At 35.1% G+C, this 16,798-nt stretch overlaps 1 protein-coding gene across 1 annotated transcript; it reads left to right on the top strand.

Moving 5' to 3' along the window:
- Positions 1-450: 450 nt before the first annotated feature.
- On the top strand, positions 451-4,659 carry LOC149829561 (putative L-gulonolactone oxidase 6). The gene is made up of 3 exons (XM_090015580.1): positions 451-1,168; positions 2,368-2,623; positions 3,708-4,659. Exons 1-3 carry the CDS (start codon positions 500-502, stop codon positions 4,517-4,519), a joined length of 1,737 nt encoding a protein of 578 aa, XP_089871706.1. The 5' UTR covers positions 451-499; the 3' UTR covers positions 4,520-4,659.
- The last annotated feature ends 12,139 nt before the right edge of the window (positions 4,660-16,798 follow it).

Below are 16,798 nucleotides of genomic sequence, written 5' to 3' on the forward strand. Positions count from 1 at the left end.
ACTCCAAGTGCATATGCCACTATTATTTCAAAACTGTGTGCTTCACCAAACACAATGAGTAACACGTTATCCGTTCAACAGGACTTTCATATTCTATTCACGTGATTGCACTCTCCCCTAAAATTCTATTATGTAATACCCATCAAATGGAGTCATCTCAGTACAAACCTCTGGCCTTCACGACCTTCACACAGTAATCCGACGTCATTTACCACCAAATCCAAAGAGGAAGACGCGTTTGGTCACGTCAGCATATCTGTCACTCAAGCCTAGCCTCATTTCCTTCCTTTAAATTACCGGGTGGCCCATGCTGATCACTCATCCCCAAATCACTCCTCTTTCGCAATGAAGCAATTAAACATTAAGCAACCTGCAAGACAATGAAAATGTCCCAATCAAGTGGCTTTCCTTTTAAATGCACCTGCTTTCAGTGCTTTAGACAACCATCCTGCAAAGTAAAGCCTACCATTCTTCTATCCGACCAATAACATTGAGTCCAATGGCAACCTTGCTTCTGCAACTCCTCATGGTCGTAGCGCTTGCATTATCCAGGGCCAGTTGCAGCCCACCCGGCCGCGTGGTGAAGTGTTCGGTGGGGGCTTCCAGGAGCTGTACCGTGACGAATGCCTACGGTATTTTTCCAGACAGGTCGACGTGCTCGGCGTCGGAGGTGGCCTACCCTGCTTCAGAACAGGAGCTGCTAGCTGTGGTGGCGAGGGCCACCATGAAGAAGCAGAAGATGAAGGTGGTGACTCGCTACTCCCACAGCATCCCCAAGTTGGTGTGCCCGGGGGGAACTGCAGGCCTCATCGTGAGCACCAACCTTCTCAACCGCACCATCGGTGTGGATGCGTCGACCATGACGATTACGGTTGAGAGTGGCGCGACGCTGAGGGATGTGATAAACAACGCGGCCAAGGCAGGGCTGGCATTGCCTTACGCGCCCTACTGGTGGGGACTCACCATCGGCGGGCTGCTCGGAACGGGAGCACATGGAAGCTCCCTGTGGGGAAAGGGCGCTGCCGTGCACGACTACGTTGTGGGGATGAGGGTGGTGACCCCTGCCTCGCCCGGTGATGGCTATGCGGTGGTTCGGTCTCTCACGACCAATGATGCTCAGTTGAATGCTGTCAAAGTCTCCTTGGGAGTGCTTGGAGTCGTCTCTCAGGTGCGCTGCTTCTTCAGCTCTGTTTCACACTTGAAACAATCGTTTGCCTTTTTCTTTTGGTCATTTTATGGTGTTCTTTTCTAATGCCTAACGGCATCCTTTTTACTTTTTTTTTCTTATTCTTCTCAAACAAATAGAAAGTAGTGATATACTGATCAAGAGAGCACTCTAATATCACGTCTACAAAATCTCATAATGGCAACTGTTCAAAATGTCGTTTGCTGTTAACAGAAAAAGTGAAACTATATCTGGGCAAAACTTTCAATGCATTGAACGTGACAACAGCTTGGCTTTTCAAACAAACCAACAACCAAGTCAGGAAAAGAGGAAGTAGTTATGCAATCAATTACTATATCCACTGCTATTCTAGTTTATATCACATGTGAAGGGCTGATTGCTACACTTTTTCGAACACACAAATTGCATCTAACAAAATCAGTCCCATGAAGAAACATAGTTAGTACTTAGCTATAAAACACAATGCAGTCCCATGTCGGAAGAAACATAGTAGTTGGCTATAAAACACAAGCACGGTCTCCAGCTCACTAATTTATTGGACAATGCCATGTTTCAAAACATACCTAATATTTTCATATCCTTTTGATCAAAATATGATTTGTGCATACTTCTACAAAATTCCCATGACATGTCATGACTGAATGAGGTTGATGCGTTGCAAACAAGTCCTTTTCATAATTACGTTGAACAATATGGGCTGCCAACTTTTACATTCTTTAGGATACCTATGTTGAATATCAAATAAGGTAGCAAGCACAAGTATCTAATCACCACTCTACGCTTATCATCACTTATACCAAATCGGGACCCCTAATCAAATTCGCAAGATACATTCTTTTAATGTCCCTTACATTCGATATATATATACCCTGCAGGCAAGGAATCAAATTTCATGAATGATTTTAGTGTGTCCTTCTAAGGGTTCAATTTCATTGTCTCTACTTAACTGATATAATATGCCAAAACAAAATAATATACTTTGAAAAAGGTTCTTGAATTATTATGCTATTATGCCCCATTGAGAATGGGCACAACGAATTATGAGCTATTAATTGTGTAGTACGCAAGGCCATATGGTTGATCCATACAAACATGTGAACCATGATCTTGAACGAAGAGTATGAGGCTAGGCATGTTCTGTTTGCTCTTGAATATAGCTTATACTTACACATGATTATTAGGTGACCCTGAGGTTGGAGCCACTCTTCAAAAGGTCCGTCACAAATGTGGTGAAAGGCGACTCAGATTTAGAGAGCATGGCGGTGGCCTTCGGAGGACAGCACGAATTTGCTGACATAACGTGGTTTCCAGCCCAACAGAAGGCTATTTACAGGGTTGATGATCGTGTTTCCTCAAACGCTTCAGGGAACGGCCTCATGGATTTCATACCCTTCCGCTCTACACCAACTGTAGCAGTGGGTCTCACAAGAATAGCAGGTGAGAGAGAGAGAGAGAGAGTATGCAGCTGAATCTCAATTTTCATAAGAATTAAATCGTACAAGGAGGCCTCTAAAAGGTTCGGTTCATTCTGTATCGAGATCCAGATTAATATGCGCAATCACTTAGGTCTAAGATCTTAATATGAGCATATTTGGAACGAATTTGTACATTTTACATGTGAAAATCTTGATTTTTTGTCTTTTGTTAATAGAGCCGGTATTACCCTATGCATTTCATGTACAAATTCAACCCTACATCATCAGATCTTATTTGGATCTGGACTCATATCCCAAGATGGAGGGTGATCAGGTGTTTAATCACATTTTTTTGTGCAATCATATTGCACCTGATCTTTTCATCAGCTTGCCCATTAAAAAAAAAAACTTGTGGGACTCTTCCACTTGGTGAGGAGTCAGCTGATCAGGTCTTTTTGGATGCAATACATCTTAAAGATGTACGGTGATGGAGGGGGCTCCTTGGACATGATCCACACTGCTAAGAGGCAAATGGCTTCCATGAGAGGGCATGGCATAAAAAAAACCTGTGTTATTCAATATGAATACCTCATTTATTATAGTTGTCCTTACCTCACCTTTTCACCACATACACGAACTCAATGCATTGCAGGTCAGGTGATCCGACCTCAGCACTTATAAAGATACTTGGCCTTCAATAAAACAGTTTTTTAAATAGCTGTTTTATTTAGCAATTTTCAAGAGAAAATTGTTATTTTTTCAAAAGGGTTTACTTTATAGTGAGAATGGAAGGCATGACCTGTTAAATGCAGGTACGCCCCCAAGAGAAAATTGTTGTTATGCTTAATGATTTCCAAAATTGCTGATATCTTCAATGACTCGTTAAAAATAAAAAATAAAAAATAAAAAATCGCTAACAACCTTTGTGGACATCTGTCGCTCGCGCACCATGGGAGACATGTTTTGGGGTCTGAGTACCTTGTTAGGCACTCGGCCTGATCACTGCACCATGCCGCGTCCCCCACTTATCATGGAAAGTTGTTCAATTTTGATAGGTTCAGTGCAGCAACCTAATTTCTCATCGTGACCATGCATGTCCATTGTAGAGGAAGCATCAGAGGCCACACAAGATTCGAATGGCAAGTGCATCTCATCTAAGCTATTGACATCAACTCTGCTGACTGGTGCTTATGGCTTGACCAACAACGGACTGTTCTTCACCGGCTACCCTGTGGTTGGATACCATAATCGCCTCCAAGCCTCTGGTACCTGCCTTGACAGCCCCAACGACGGCCTTCTCTCGGCATGTGCTTGGGATCCAAGAATTCATGGCGAATTTTTTCACCAAACCACAATCAGTATTGGTTTAGCCAAGGTTGGGGAATTTATTTCTGATATAAAGAAACTTAGAGACTTGGACCCCAAGTCTCTATGTGGTATTGAGCTCTACAATGGAATACTAATGCGCTACGTTAAGGCCTCCAGTGCTTACTTGGGCAAGCAAGAGGATGGGATCGATTTTGACATTTCTTACTACAGGGCCAAGGACCCCATGGCTCCTAGGCTACACGAGGACAAGCTTGAGGAGATAGAGCAGATGGCATTATTCAAATATGGTGGGCTCCCGCACTGGGGAAAGAACAGGAACATTGCATTTGATGGTGTAATGAAAAAATACTCTGGGCGTGGAAAATTTTTGAAGGTCAAAGATGGTTATGATCCCTTGGGCTTGTTCTCTAGTGAATGGACGGATCAAATTTTCGGCATTCAAGGAAATGTTACCATTGTCAGGGAAGGGTGCGCGCTGGAAGGGTTGTGCATATGCTCAGAGGATGTGCATTGTGCACCAAAGAAAGGATACTTTTGTCGCACTGGAAAGGTTTATAAAGATGCAAGAGTGTGCACAAAGCTCTCCTGAATAAGACAGGATTTGTTGGGTGTATTGTGATAAATACTTGTTGGATCTGTGGTTAAGGGTGGACCCATGGTATTAAATCCGTAGTTCAGTATCATTCTATGTAATTCTCTTTTTCTAAAATAATACAAAGCCACTGAAGCCACTGATTGTTTTGACTTGAATCTTTTGAAAGAAACAATGGAACCAATAGTTTTCCCTCTCTAGCTTGGCTGAAATATAGGGTTTTCTCTGGCTTTGGACCTCGATTGCCCATTGTTTTGATTTTTTTTTTGGACTTGTGTTGTTGAAGTTACAGTGTACTGTGTCATCTTTTTTGTTGATTTCGTGCAATCCCCTGTCTCCACGTGATTTCAGATGAAATCACACTAGGATCAGGGTGATGAAATAAACCTTGGACGCGGCGGACATTGCGACGGAACACGTTCATCGCATCCTTATTTGTGTGTAATTTTTGCTCCACCCCTTGTTACGGCGAGAATGAGAACACGGGGGCAATGCTGAAAAAAAAAATACAGAGGGGTTGTACATTTGACCCTTTTTCTCATTATTTTGTTTCTCTCTCTACCTTTTATTCATTCTTTCCCTTCTTCTTCGTTCCACACTCTCTATGTCTCTCCCTAGGATTTTTTTTATTGATTAACTTTTTTTAATCAAAAAATTTTAATTAGAGTTTTTTATAGTTAATTTGATTAAGGTTTTATTTAATTTGATTTGAGTTTTAATTTCATTTTTTATGATTAGAGATTTGAATCAATTTTTTTTAATTAAGGCTTTCTGTAGTTAATTTGATTTATTTGATTATGGATTTTTTATTTTCTTTGGTTAGGGTTTGAATTAGGGTTTTTTTTATTATTTAATTTTATGGTTTTTTCTTACGGTTTAGGTTTTTTTGGTTTATTTATGATTTATTTTATTGTATTTTAAGATTTTATAATTTGATTAGAGCTTTACTTGTATTTGATTAGGGATTTTTTTATTTTCTTTGGTCAGGGTTTAAATTGTAATCATTCTTATTTTTTCTCAAATGATAAACAATTTTTAGTTTCTAAATCCAATTCAAGATCCATATCCGAGGCTAAAATCCATAATAAAAATGTTACAACACTCATATAGTCAGGATCGAGTCATACGATCCAAAATAAAGTTATTTGACCCATTATCCATGTGTTCATATTGTCTGCACACAGCATAAAACAAATGTTGGACACAAGGAGTGCAACATCTTGTACAATCGAAAGAAACGTTAGACTTGGTACAATTGTTACAGTGTAGACATAACTTATGTTCTGTACATTTTGTTTGTTCATTTCATCCAATCCTGGACAAGCCCTAAGAACAAGGAGCAATTGCGGAATGAAGGGTCTTTGTAATTATGAACAGTTGACAGTTGATAAAGATGACAGAATTTTCGCTCAGAAAGGGTCTATAAGTTAGCTAAGCATTACGATCTTAGAGTTTGTTTTAATTATCTGACAAACACCTTAACAGTTTGATGCACTATGTTAATACCAAACTAGTACACTGGACAAAAAAGAGGAAACACACACATAGAGATAGAGAGAGAGAGATCTGAAGAACATTTATTGAGCGAAAGCCAAATCAATAAGCTTTGGGAAAATCTAAAGTCTCATATAATTAACAATCATGTCATGAATCTTGTTTCTCTATTTCAGATGAAAGTTACTGGTTGAGTTTTTATAAATGCTCTTTTTAAAAGATAATTTTTTGATAAAATCTTTGGAAAATCGTCAACCAAAAGTAAATAACCGACTTTCCACAAAGTGGCAAGTACGGGTCGAATCCACAGGGAACGAGAATTACTCGATTATTTCTAAGGAATTCAATTTATTAATCACAAATACCAGTCTACAAGTACAAGGCTAATAACAATTACAAATTAACACTAAAATGAAATGGAAAAGCACTTCAGTCTTCTATTGCACACCAAGGGTATTTCTGTCTTTTCACCACTTCTCAAGTTTTCGCACTTGGACAAGAATCCTTGAAAAATTGTTATGCTTTTCAACCTAATAACACAATAAAATACAAAGTTAGTAAATAACTCCAATAATTCAAAGTAGAAATGAAACTAAACCTAATTTTCAAGAAATTAACGAAACAAATCCTAATTACAATAAAATAATCAAATGAAATATTAAACTAATTCTAAAATGACCTAATCTAAGTCTAACAATGCTGAATGATGCAACTGCAGCAATTAAAATACAGAAAATAATGAAAATAGACCGAAAATGACTAAATGAAATTATAAATCTACTCCTGAATAGTGCAAAATAGACTTCTGACAACTCTTCGTAAACTGACTGTTTGACAAAGCAAACGAGGTCCAAATTTCCCAAAATTTGTTCTATTCTGTAACTAACAGATTAAAAAATCTGAAAAGTTTTATAGAATTGAAAAATGGTATCTGGAACTCCAGATATAAGCATTTCAAAACCGGGAAAAATCTGGATATCGCAGGTCCCGAAATTTTAAAATCTGAAAAAAATGTTTAACTCACAAAACGCTTAAAAATCAGACCAAATCAACTCGTATTGAGCTGAAATTTGGTCTGCAGACAGTTAACACGCTAAATAAGTGAATAGAAAAAGAATTTTTGGAAAACTCAAAAATTTTGCACATGAAATAACGATTCTGCGACAAGGCAAAAATCAGGTTTTGAGTTTAATGCACTATTCACTTTAGAAATCTATTTTTCACACTAAGAATGCAATCTAACACTAATGCAATCAACTATTGCTACAAAAAGTTAACCTAACTAGGCAATGCATGATGAAAGCTAATCTAACTAATAAAGCAAATGCAACTAATCTTAACTAAAATGAGTAATTCTAACTATATGAAACAAATGATGCAATTAATCAATTCTAAACATTACGAACTAGATGAAATACACAAATTCAATATTCACTAAACAATTACAAATTAAGAACACTCTTACTTCTAAAAAATAACTCTATCAAGGAAATGACAAACTAAAGTAACTTACCCTTTATCTAATCTTACTTCACACTAAAGTCAAATAAACACCTAAACACTAATGGGATGCGGTTATAGGATTGACTTGAAAGATGTTCACGCCCCACTTAGATGAATCGACTAGATGGATGCACTGAGACAATGCCTAAATTAGAAACCTAAAATTAAAACCTAATTAATTAAAATTAATAAGTAACACTAATGACTCCATTCCTTACACGCCTAATATATTAAACCCTAGTTAAGACCTATCTAACTAAGGACCTAATTACTAAGGTTAACACAATTAGCTAAAATAATTAAAACCTAATTTATACTAGCTCACTATGGACGGTTAGAGAAATAGGAAAGATTAAATGCTCATAGATAATTTTGGAAGATTGATAAATCCAAAAATCGTCCAGCTAGAGGTTTGCCTTGACTTGCCTTAAACCTTAATTGGTGAAATTAGCAAATGGAAACCGTCCATCTAGGGGACTGTTACCTTCCTGTAATGATTTCACCAACCTATTTAGGCAAATAGACAATTTGAAACTGTCCAATTCATGATAGTATCCACGGATTTAGCTTTCCAAAAATGGTTTATAAAACAATTAATTACCTCTTTCAAAACTGTGATCACCTTTTTAGAAAATATTTGAAACTTCAATTCGACTTTCTAAAAAAATTGATTCTATCTTGACTATTCTCTCTTGAGCCCAATTTCAAAATTGCCTAAATTGGAGCCAACGAATTTGGATAAATCACTTCTCTCAAAACCGTTTTTTTCTTTTTGGAGCAATTAATCTTCTATTTCAAATCAACTTACCTAACACCACCAAAAACGTTTTCTGAATTACAACTAATGAATGTAGAAAATAGCATGAACCTTCTAAAGTTGAAAATAACCTAACAAACATAGCCTAGAGCTCTAATGGAGCTCTAATGGCTGACTCCTCACTTGGGGAAGAAGACTACCGAAAACACCAAAATCAAACTTATAAAAAATTTTAAACTAAAACTACCATGACAATTATAAACCTACGCTAACACACCTATGACTAATTATTTAAAACTAACTTAAAACACAAACAAACTTGTTAATATACTGGAAATTAAGACAATGTTGAAAACGTTAATTGCAATCTAGCTACACGCCTAACCTAAACACAAAACATTGAAATTAATTAACACTAAATTTACCACGAAATGAGCATCTACCTTAACTAAATACTAATCAACACATTATACTAATGTAAAAACTAAAACTATATAGAAAACCTATAGCCGGCTGGACAACACTACAACAAAGAAGAAAAACTTGACTTTTCAATTTTCTTAATAAACACCAAAAAAAAAAAATCAACACGACATTAAAAAGGGTTTTAAGATGATAAACTCGACCCACATAAACTCTGTGAAACTATGAAACCACAAAACAAACATCAGACCACAACTTGAAATTAAAATCACACACTTACCTAGATGAACTATAATCCAACGATTATTTCAAAACAAATCACACGACACGCAATTAAACCTACCCTCACCTAAAACGAAGATAGAGCACACTGGACACAGATGCAACAAACTCAGATCACGCGATGGAACTACAGAAAAATTGCAAAGCCTACATTCACTGAGACAAAAAGATCGGCTAGAATTAATCTAGCTGATTTTTTTTTCTTTTTAATTGAAACAACAATCAATTAAACCCAATGACCAAACTAAATCAAAATGAAAATTTTAAACTGATTTTTCAATTGGAACAATGCAGAAAAACAGATAGAACAAAAGGTTAAAATTGGCTAGAACAATATCTAGCCGATTTCCACATTTTGGGGCTAAACGAATAAAACTCAACAATCGAACATATAAAAACGAAGAACAACCTAGATCTACCGTGCTGGTCTATGCATGAAAGCTATACTAAGGTTGAAACGATAAAAATACAGCACACGAACAGAAAATAACACAAGAAAAATGAGCACACATGATTTGGGTTTTAACTAGAAGAAAAGAGAGAAGAAGACCTACCTCCAGGGCGATCCGACGATTGAGGGGAAGAAGAGAGCGAACAATGGCTTTAGATTGACATCCCAGATTGTTCGAGGATGCTAGAATATCACCACGAGCAGGGGTTTTACAGCTGCAACACGTTGGAGATCCACCGAAGATGGAAAAGGTGCCGATTCGCGATCGGAGGGCTTAGAAAACTGGATGGAGGTAGGGTCGGCTCATCTTGTTGGAGTGTTTCGCACTTCCACGCAAGATAGATGTTCGCCACCTCTGCTACACCTGCAAAAATACAGCAAAACAATGGTTAATACCAACAAGGGAGATAAAGAAACGAAAAGAGTTGAAACGGGAGATAAAGCAATGCTTGAATTTCAAGCAAAACCCAATCTTCAAGGCAAATGATGTGAGATGAGAAGTTGGAAGGGGGATGGAGTGAGACTCACAATGGGGGCGTCAATTCCAATGCCAAAGACGCCTAGGGTTCAGCCAAAAAGTATATTTATACTTTTGGCAATTTTCAAAAACAATGTTATAATAAAAATTTTTACCGTGCGCCACTTTCTGAGGGGTTTTCTGCAAATCTTTTGTAATTGGGTATGGATATGCGTGTGGGTTGGATTTGGGCTTTCTAATGATTGGTCCAAGGTCCAAAACAGCCTAATTGGGTCGGATATGGATCCGATCCACCTCAAAATCAGTGCCTAAACACTAAAATAGCCATAACTCTCTCGTTTTAACTCTGATTTCTCTAAAATTCGAACCACAACCCTTTTACATCCAAATACATCTAAACATGGATTTTAAACCTTAAACTCACCACAAAATGCATGAATAACTCGCTAACATGATGTGCATTTCATGCATCATCAGTTACAAATAGTGTGTTCTATACATACTGCAAGTGAAACTTTAATCCTGGCACTACTTTAATTTATAACAGGCCATCACAAAATCATTATCTTTTGGTATGCATGTTCCTGTTTTTCCACCACCTGATAGCTGAATTTAATGTATTGTATCATGTATAAATACATGAATGGCTACCTAGAGCACCGAGTGTGGAATGCTGCTGAAGATCATCAATGATCATAATTTGCTTGAATGTGAAGTAGATATTGGTACAATTTACGTCACTACCTGTTCATGTTTCATGACAATTTATTAGTGAAATGTGACCAAAAAAACTGCAATTACTTCCAAAAAATTAACATTGGTGGTGAAAAGTGTTCTTAAGAATTTAAACACTTAAGATGTTACCTGGAGGTGGTTCTATGGACACTCATCACAGTAGATGCTTGGAGTCTAAAAAAATTAGTCCCACTTGGATTGTGTGACGGCTTTCCTACCAATTTTATTAGTGTATGATTGGATATATACCAATTTTAAGTCTAAATCAAGTTTAGCCTTGAAATATATTTCAGTACCTGAAGGCATTTTGAGTATGCATTATTCCTAGAAGTTGAATTTCATTGAAAGTTTGGTGAGATTCTAGATGTAGACACTTTGATTCTTCTTCAGGAAATGGAAAGAACATATTGCAAATTATTCTGCAGTTTGCGAGTTCAAAGATTGATCACTTGGTTCAAGTTCTTCTGCAGAAATGGAATATATCCTTAATTACAAGAAAAAAATGAAACAGAATTGTCTATCAATGAATGCTCAAACATAGTCTTTGTTTATTTTGATGAGTTGTATCACGTACTACACTACCAGGGAAAAGTTGGATGAGGCAAAAGGATTGTGGGAACTTGTGTCACTTGGGGCCTAATGCATCCATACATGGCTTTAATTTGAATCGTGTTGTAACAATAGTACTGGAATTGAACCCTAATTTAACATGAATTAGGTTGTTTAAGCTCGAATTTGTTCCTACCCACCTGAATCAATACAAATGCAATAAATTCCTGGCCCGTGAGAAGTGTGGTTGCTTCTTATTCCTGAAAGGATGACTCTGCTCCTAAATTACTGATTCTTTGTGTAGTGACCAATGTTGTGAAAAGCACGCTTGGCCTCCAAGTGAGGGCCTTTATGCCTTGAGGCACATTGTTATAACATAATTGGTTATTTGGGTCAAAACCCTCATTTGACCCACATTTATCATGTTAAAAAAAATAAATGAATACGGGAGGCTTGATGGTTTAGGGCACTCCCCCTCGTCTCTCTCACTCTCTCTCTCTCTGCCAAAAGAAAGAAAAAGAAGGCAAAAGCTCTCCAAGTATGCACTTTTTGTTAGGGAACAACTCAACAACCTATTGATAGATCGGAGAAACAAAAAAAAAGGCGAAGAGAAAAAAAAAATCAATCATACGAAAAACAAAGATTTTTCGCAGATTGGCAAGAGTTACCTATGTTCACGGTCACACTAAGATCTTTTATTTAGATTGAGATATGCACATGTTACTCTCTTTAAATACAAGGAGTCTTGCGCAACCTATTGAGGTAAAATTATAAAACTACCCTCCAAAATATTTCACAAAAATTAGGAACTTATATCAGGCTCCATACTGCTCGAGCACCTCTCTCTCTCACCCTCATTCTTCGTCACTTCATTTTCTCTCTCTCTCTCTCTCTCTCTCTCCCATTCTTCATCACTTCATTTTCTCTCTCTCTCTCTCTCCCATTCTTCGTCACCTCATTTTCTCTCTCTCTCATTCTTCGTCTCTTCTTTTGTTGTTCTATTCTTGTTCTTCTTTTTTCCATCATCTTTCCTCTGCCTTCCTTTTCTTCTGATCTTCTTCATCTTCTTCTATTTTTCTTCTTCTCTCCCCCTTGCTTTTCTTTTTTTGTTTTTCATCTTCTTCTTTCCACCCCCTTCCTTTTCTTTTTCTGATCTTCTTCTTGTTCTTTTTTCCATATTCTTCTTCTTCTTCCCTCCTTATCTTCTTCAATAAAAAAACTATAATTTGGGTTTCTAAAGGACTTATCCAGGGTTATTCATTGACAAATTGTGTTTTCCAACTGATCTCGTTACTTGTTAGTGACCTATAGAATGTTCTCCACTTATAGCTATTATATCTCCTCTATTCAAGCATGTGAGGGAGGATGTTTAGATTGATTTTTTTTTTTGAATATGCAATGTTTGTTGTTGATTTTTACATGGCTTTTATCTTTTGTGGTTTGAAGGAATAAATATAACGAACATTGAGATATGCTCAATACTAGTTACTATAGGCATATCAACGCAACTAGTGAGTTAGTTTGTCTACATGAAGATTGCATGTGATTATGTATGTACATGGAATTGACTGTGTATGTGTTGGTTTTTTGTAAAGACTGTAGTTAGTTTGTGTCATTATTTAAAAATAAAATTTTGATAGGCAGATGCACATGCAATTGAATGTATATGATTGTTTATGTGTAAGTTTGTAGTTTTTCATATATAAAAATTGCATTTTTTTTGTCCTTCATTTGCACTTGTGAACATTGTAGCACTCATTTTGGAGTGTCTTGGACAAATACATTAACTTTTGGTTGTTGTTAATGCTAATGTACATTATACGATGTTGAGGAATTTAATTGTTAGTAATTTTGTTACTTCATTTTTCATTGAATGTTCATATTTTATTTGTTAGATACTTAGATTAAGTCATTGAATTAATGTTACTTTTATTATTTTACATGTTATTCTCATAATTTTTAGTGTTTGTTTGATATTTTCTATTTTATATTGGTTGTTGCTTCATGAATAAAGTATTTTTTATTTATTTATATTTTTAGATATTTTTAAGTTTTTAAAAGTATATATTTGAGGCTCATGCCTCACTTCAATTTTGGTAAAGTGCATCGCTACGCCTTAACACTTTTTTACAACAATATTGAAAATGACCTTGTGTAAGAGCTTTGGGCTTTGGAGGTTGGGGCTTTTCAATCTATTATTGCCTACTAGAGTTTATCATGTGTTTATTTGTGGAAGATAGTTTAAAGTATCATTAGGATGGCTTGACTTCCCTGAAAAGTTTTTGTTTTATAACATATTTTCATGTTCTATTCCATTTTTATTTTTATAAAAAAAAAAATAGTTATGTTCATGTTTTATGCTCTCATTCTTAGGGACAATGTTATTCTCTCTCTAATGTTATTCTATTGGTCTGTGTATTGACTATTGTAAAGTATCTATACCTAGCACTTAAAGATATAGGTCTACTAAGTATCGTGTGGTCTACTTCCACTTCCAATGTGGATTTTATGCAGATACTTTAGTATTCTTGCTATTTTTCAAACTACCTTAAGAATGTGTTTTGTGATTACGAGTGGAATCCTCTTTCTTATGTGAATCCATAAATCTTGTCTCAACGCTTATGTGGAAATGCCTTCACCAAGTTGGAATTTCAATGATCTAGAGTGTACTCTTGATATTCTTTGTTGGCTTAATCCTTTGAAGGAAAGTACATTAGTTTTTGTTGCAATACAAACATGAGAATGAGCAAGAAAAAGAGATGGCTTCCATAAAGCTCATCCTAGTTTGAATTATGGTTTAGCATGACATTCATATATGAACATGTAAGGATTTGGGTTTATGTTGTATTTTTTATTACATGTACATGAATGCTTTAAAATCTAATATCTTTATTATAGAAATCAATTTTTCGTGCATAAATGTCTTTTTTGAGAAAATCGGTTTTTCTGATGCAATTACCAAGGATCTTGCATTTGATTTGCAATATGAATTTGATCTCTATGAATTCAGCATGCTTGGATGAGTATATTCTTATATATGATATGTTCATATTGAATTAAAATCATGAAATGCATGTTTATGGTATTTTTTTATGAATAACATGTATTTAATTATATGCTTGTTAAAAATGCATTATGTCCTGTGATTTCTTTAACGACCAGTCTAAAAGATATCATGATTTTCTAAAATGGTGAATTCAAAAATTCTTAAATTTTAAAGAGATGTTCCAGACATGTAGGAGTAATCTCAAAAAAATTTGGGTTCGTATGAGGTAAAAAATTGAGAGATACGACCTCTGTAAGTTAAAACAAAATTTCTGTACAAAAATTTTATAATGTTGTACGTTTTTGTTGATTTTATTTTTCCCAATTTATTATATATGATCAATATTTTTATGTGTTTTAGCTTATATAATAAAGAATACAAAATAAAAATCTTGTGCACAGTTTCATCACGGTTTGTGAAATAAAAATCTCGAAAGTTGATTCTAGAACCTCAAATTTCTAGAACACAATCTGTCTAAGAATAGGAACAAACTATAGTGCATAAATTTAATTCTTAGTTCAGATGGTGTTTAGACCTGATTTCTTTTGAAGATTGTTTCAAACACACCCAGCTAACTACAGTAAAATTTATAGAATTTATTTCATTTTATAAAATTATTGACTGATAATTCTTCGGTAAAATCAGACTAGACAGAAAACTAGTTTCAGTAAAAGATTTATTTCACATGAGAATTCATTAACTGATTTATTTCTCCTTAATTCAGAATGAGATTGGGCTTAAGTTTTCACCTCTAGATAGTTAACACATCTATACATATACAGTAAAAATTTTATATTTAAATTTATTGTATTAATGTTGTGACAGAATTTACACTAACTGATAAATCTATCTATGCAATTTTGAATAGAAACTTTTGTTTGCATATATACCATGATTCAGAAAATGGACCAGTTGGATATGTATGGGTACCAGAGCTAGACCAGATAAACACACACCATATTAAAGTACAGTGTGTGGGCCTAATGAGGCTATACAATTGTTCATTTACTTGGGATCATGTATTGATTTGTATCCTATAATTTTCTGTTTCAATATTAAAATGGTTTGCATGCACATGATTTATGCATATGGTGTTATGCATATGTTAAGATGTTATGAATATTTTTCATATGATGATATGCAGTATGCTGCTATGTACATGAGATTAGTATGTTAACATAATGGTTGAGCATGATTGGATATGATGTTATCTCGTTAATTTTTTGTCATAATGCAACATGTTGTTATAGATATTGATACACATGAATGTGGGATGACTTACCTGTTAATGTTATGTTTGAGTTATTACATGTGTAAAAAATTATTATTTTGGTATGTTTGAACATTTAAAATAAATACATATATATATATATATATATATATATATATATATATATATATATATATATATATATATATATATATATATATATATTGCATAAATGAGAACCTGACAGAAACTAGGTTAATTGTTGAATAACACTTAATTAATCTTATACATGTGTGCGCCCAAAAAATGTGGTTATGCATGTGCCCAAATCGGAGGCTATTGACCTTGTGAGTGGTTAAGTGTGTTAAGACATAAATAACAAATGAATTAATTAAGTTTAATTTTCTTGGGCTTATCAGGAAAGGGTAAGCAGTATTCTAGGCTCTATAAGATTTCTTTATATCATAGAAGGTTGCTTTTCTCTAGCCATATATATATATATAGAGAGAGAGAGAGGATCAGGCTACCACTACAATCGTGGGGTGGTATGTATAGACTTCAGCTAAAGAAAATTTTGATATATTAGGTTGGAGGCTTAGAGACTCTCTTGACAAAGGTCGCCTCATACCCCAGGACAGGTGACAATGTGCAAAACAAGGTTTAATAAGTCATAAATTGGCTAAAAATACACCATGTGTTATTGTGTCTAATCTGGTGAGGTCTGTATTAGTACCCATAGAAGTTTATGATATCAAAATAATTATGGGTTGTACATGTAGTTAAGGCATTACATGCATCATCTAAGTATGGAATATAATAATAAAGCTAAGAAACTACCCATGCATGAAAAAGGTGCTCCAATCATTCTGGTAAGCCCATGCATTGTTTAACTGCTTATGCATGAATGCGATATAGGTCATGTGTTTTTAAATTGTAAGATGTTTTAATGGTTTCTAGATGTACATGTGCTAATCTGGATATGTTCATGTCCTAGATTATTGTTGCATGATTTTAAATTTTTATAATTGTCCATTGAAATGCATCATGATATGATATAGAATTGTATCACATATGTTTTGAAATATGTATGATTATGTATACTTAGTATTGTAATCACCTGCATTGGTATTGTATTCCTACTCAGGCTGGATGAGCCTGGCCCTTTTAATTTTAACATTTTTAGGTGATGAAGCTTGACTATGTAATTTAGATGAATGGACTGTTATTGGAACTTGCATTGAGATGTTATCGGGGTTTGGAGTTTGACAATAGACTCTGGCCTTGACTCACTGGTTTTGAACTAGACCATTATGATAACTTTATTTAATTCAATATGAATGAATGATGA

This window comes from Nuphar pumila, chromosome 8 (genome assembly GCF_984573655.1).
Source record: "Nuphar pumila chromosome 8, dmNupPumi1.hap1.1, whole genome shotgun sequence".
NCBI classification, from domain to species: domain Eukaryota; kingdom Viridiplantae; phylum Streptophyta; class Magnoliopsida; order Nymphaeales; family Nymphaeaceae; genus Nuphar; species Nuphar pumila.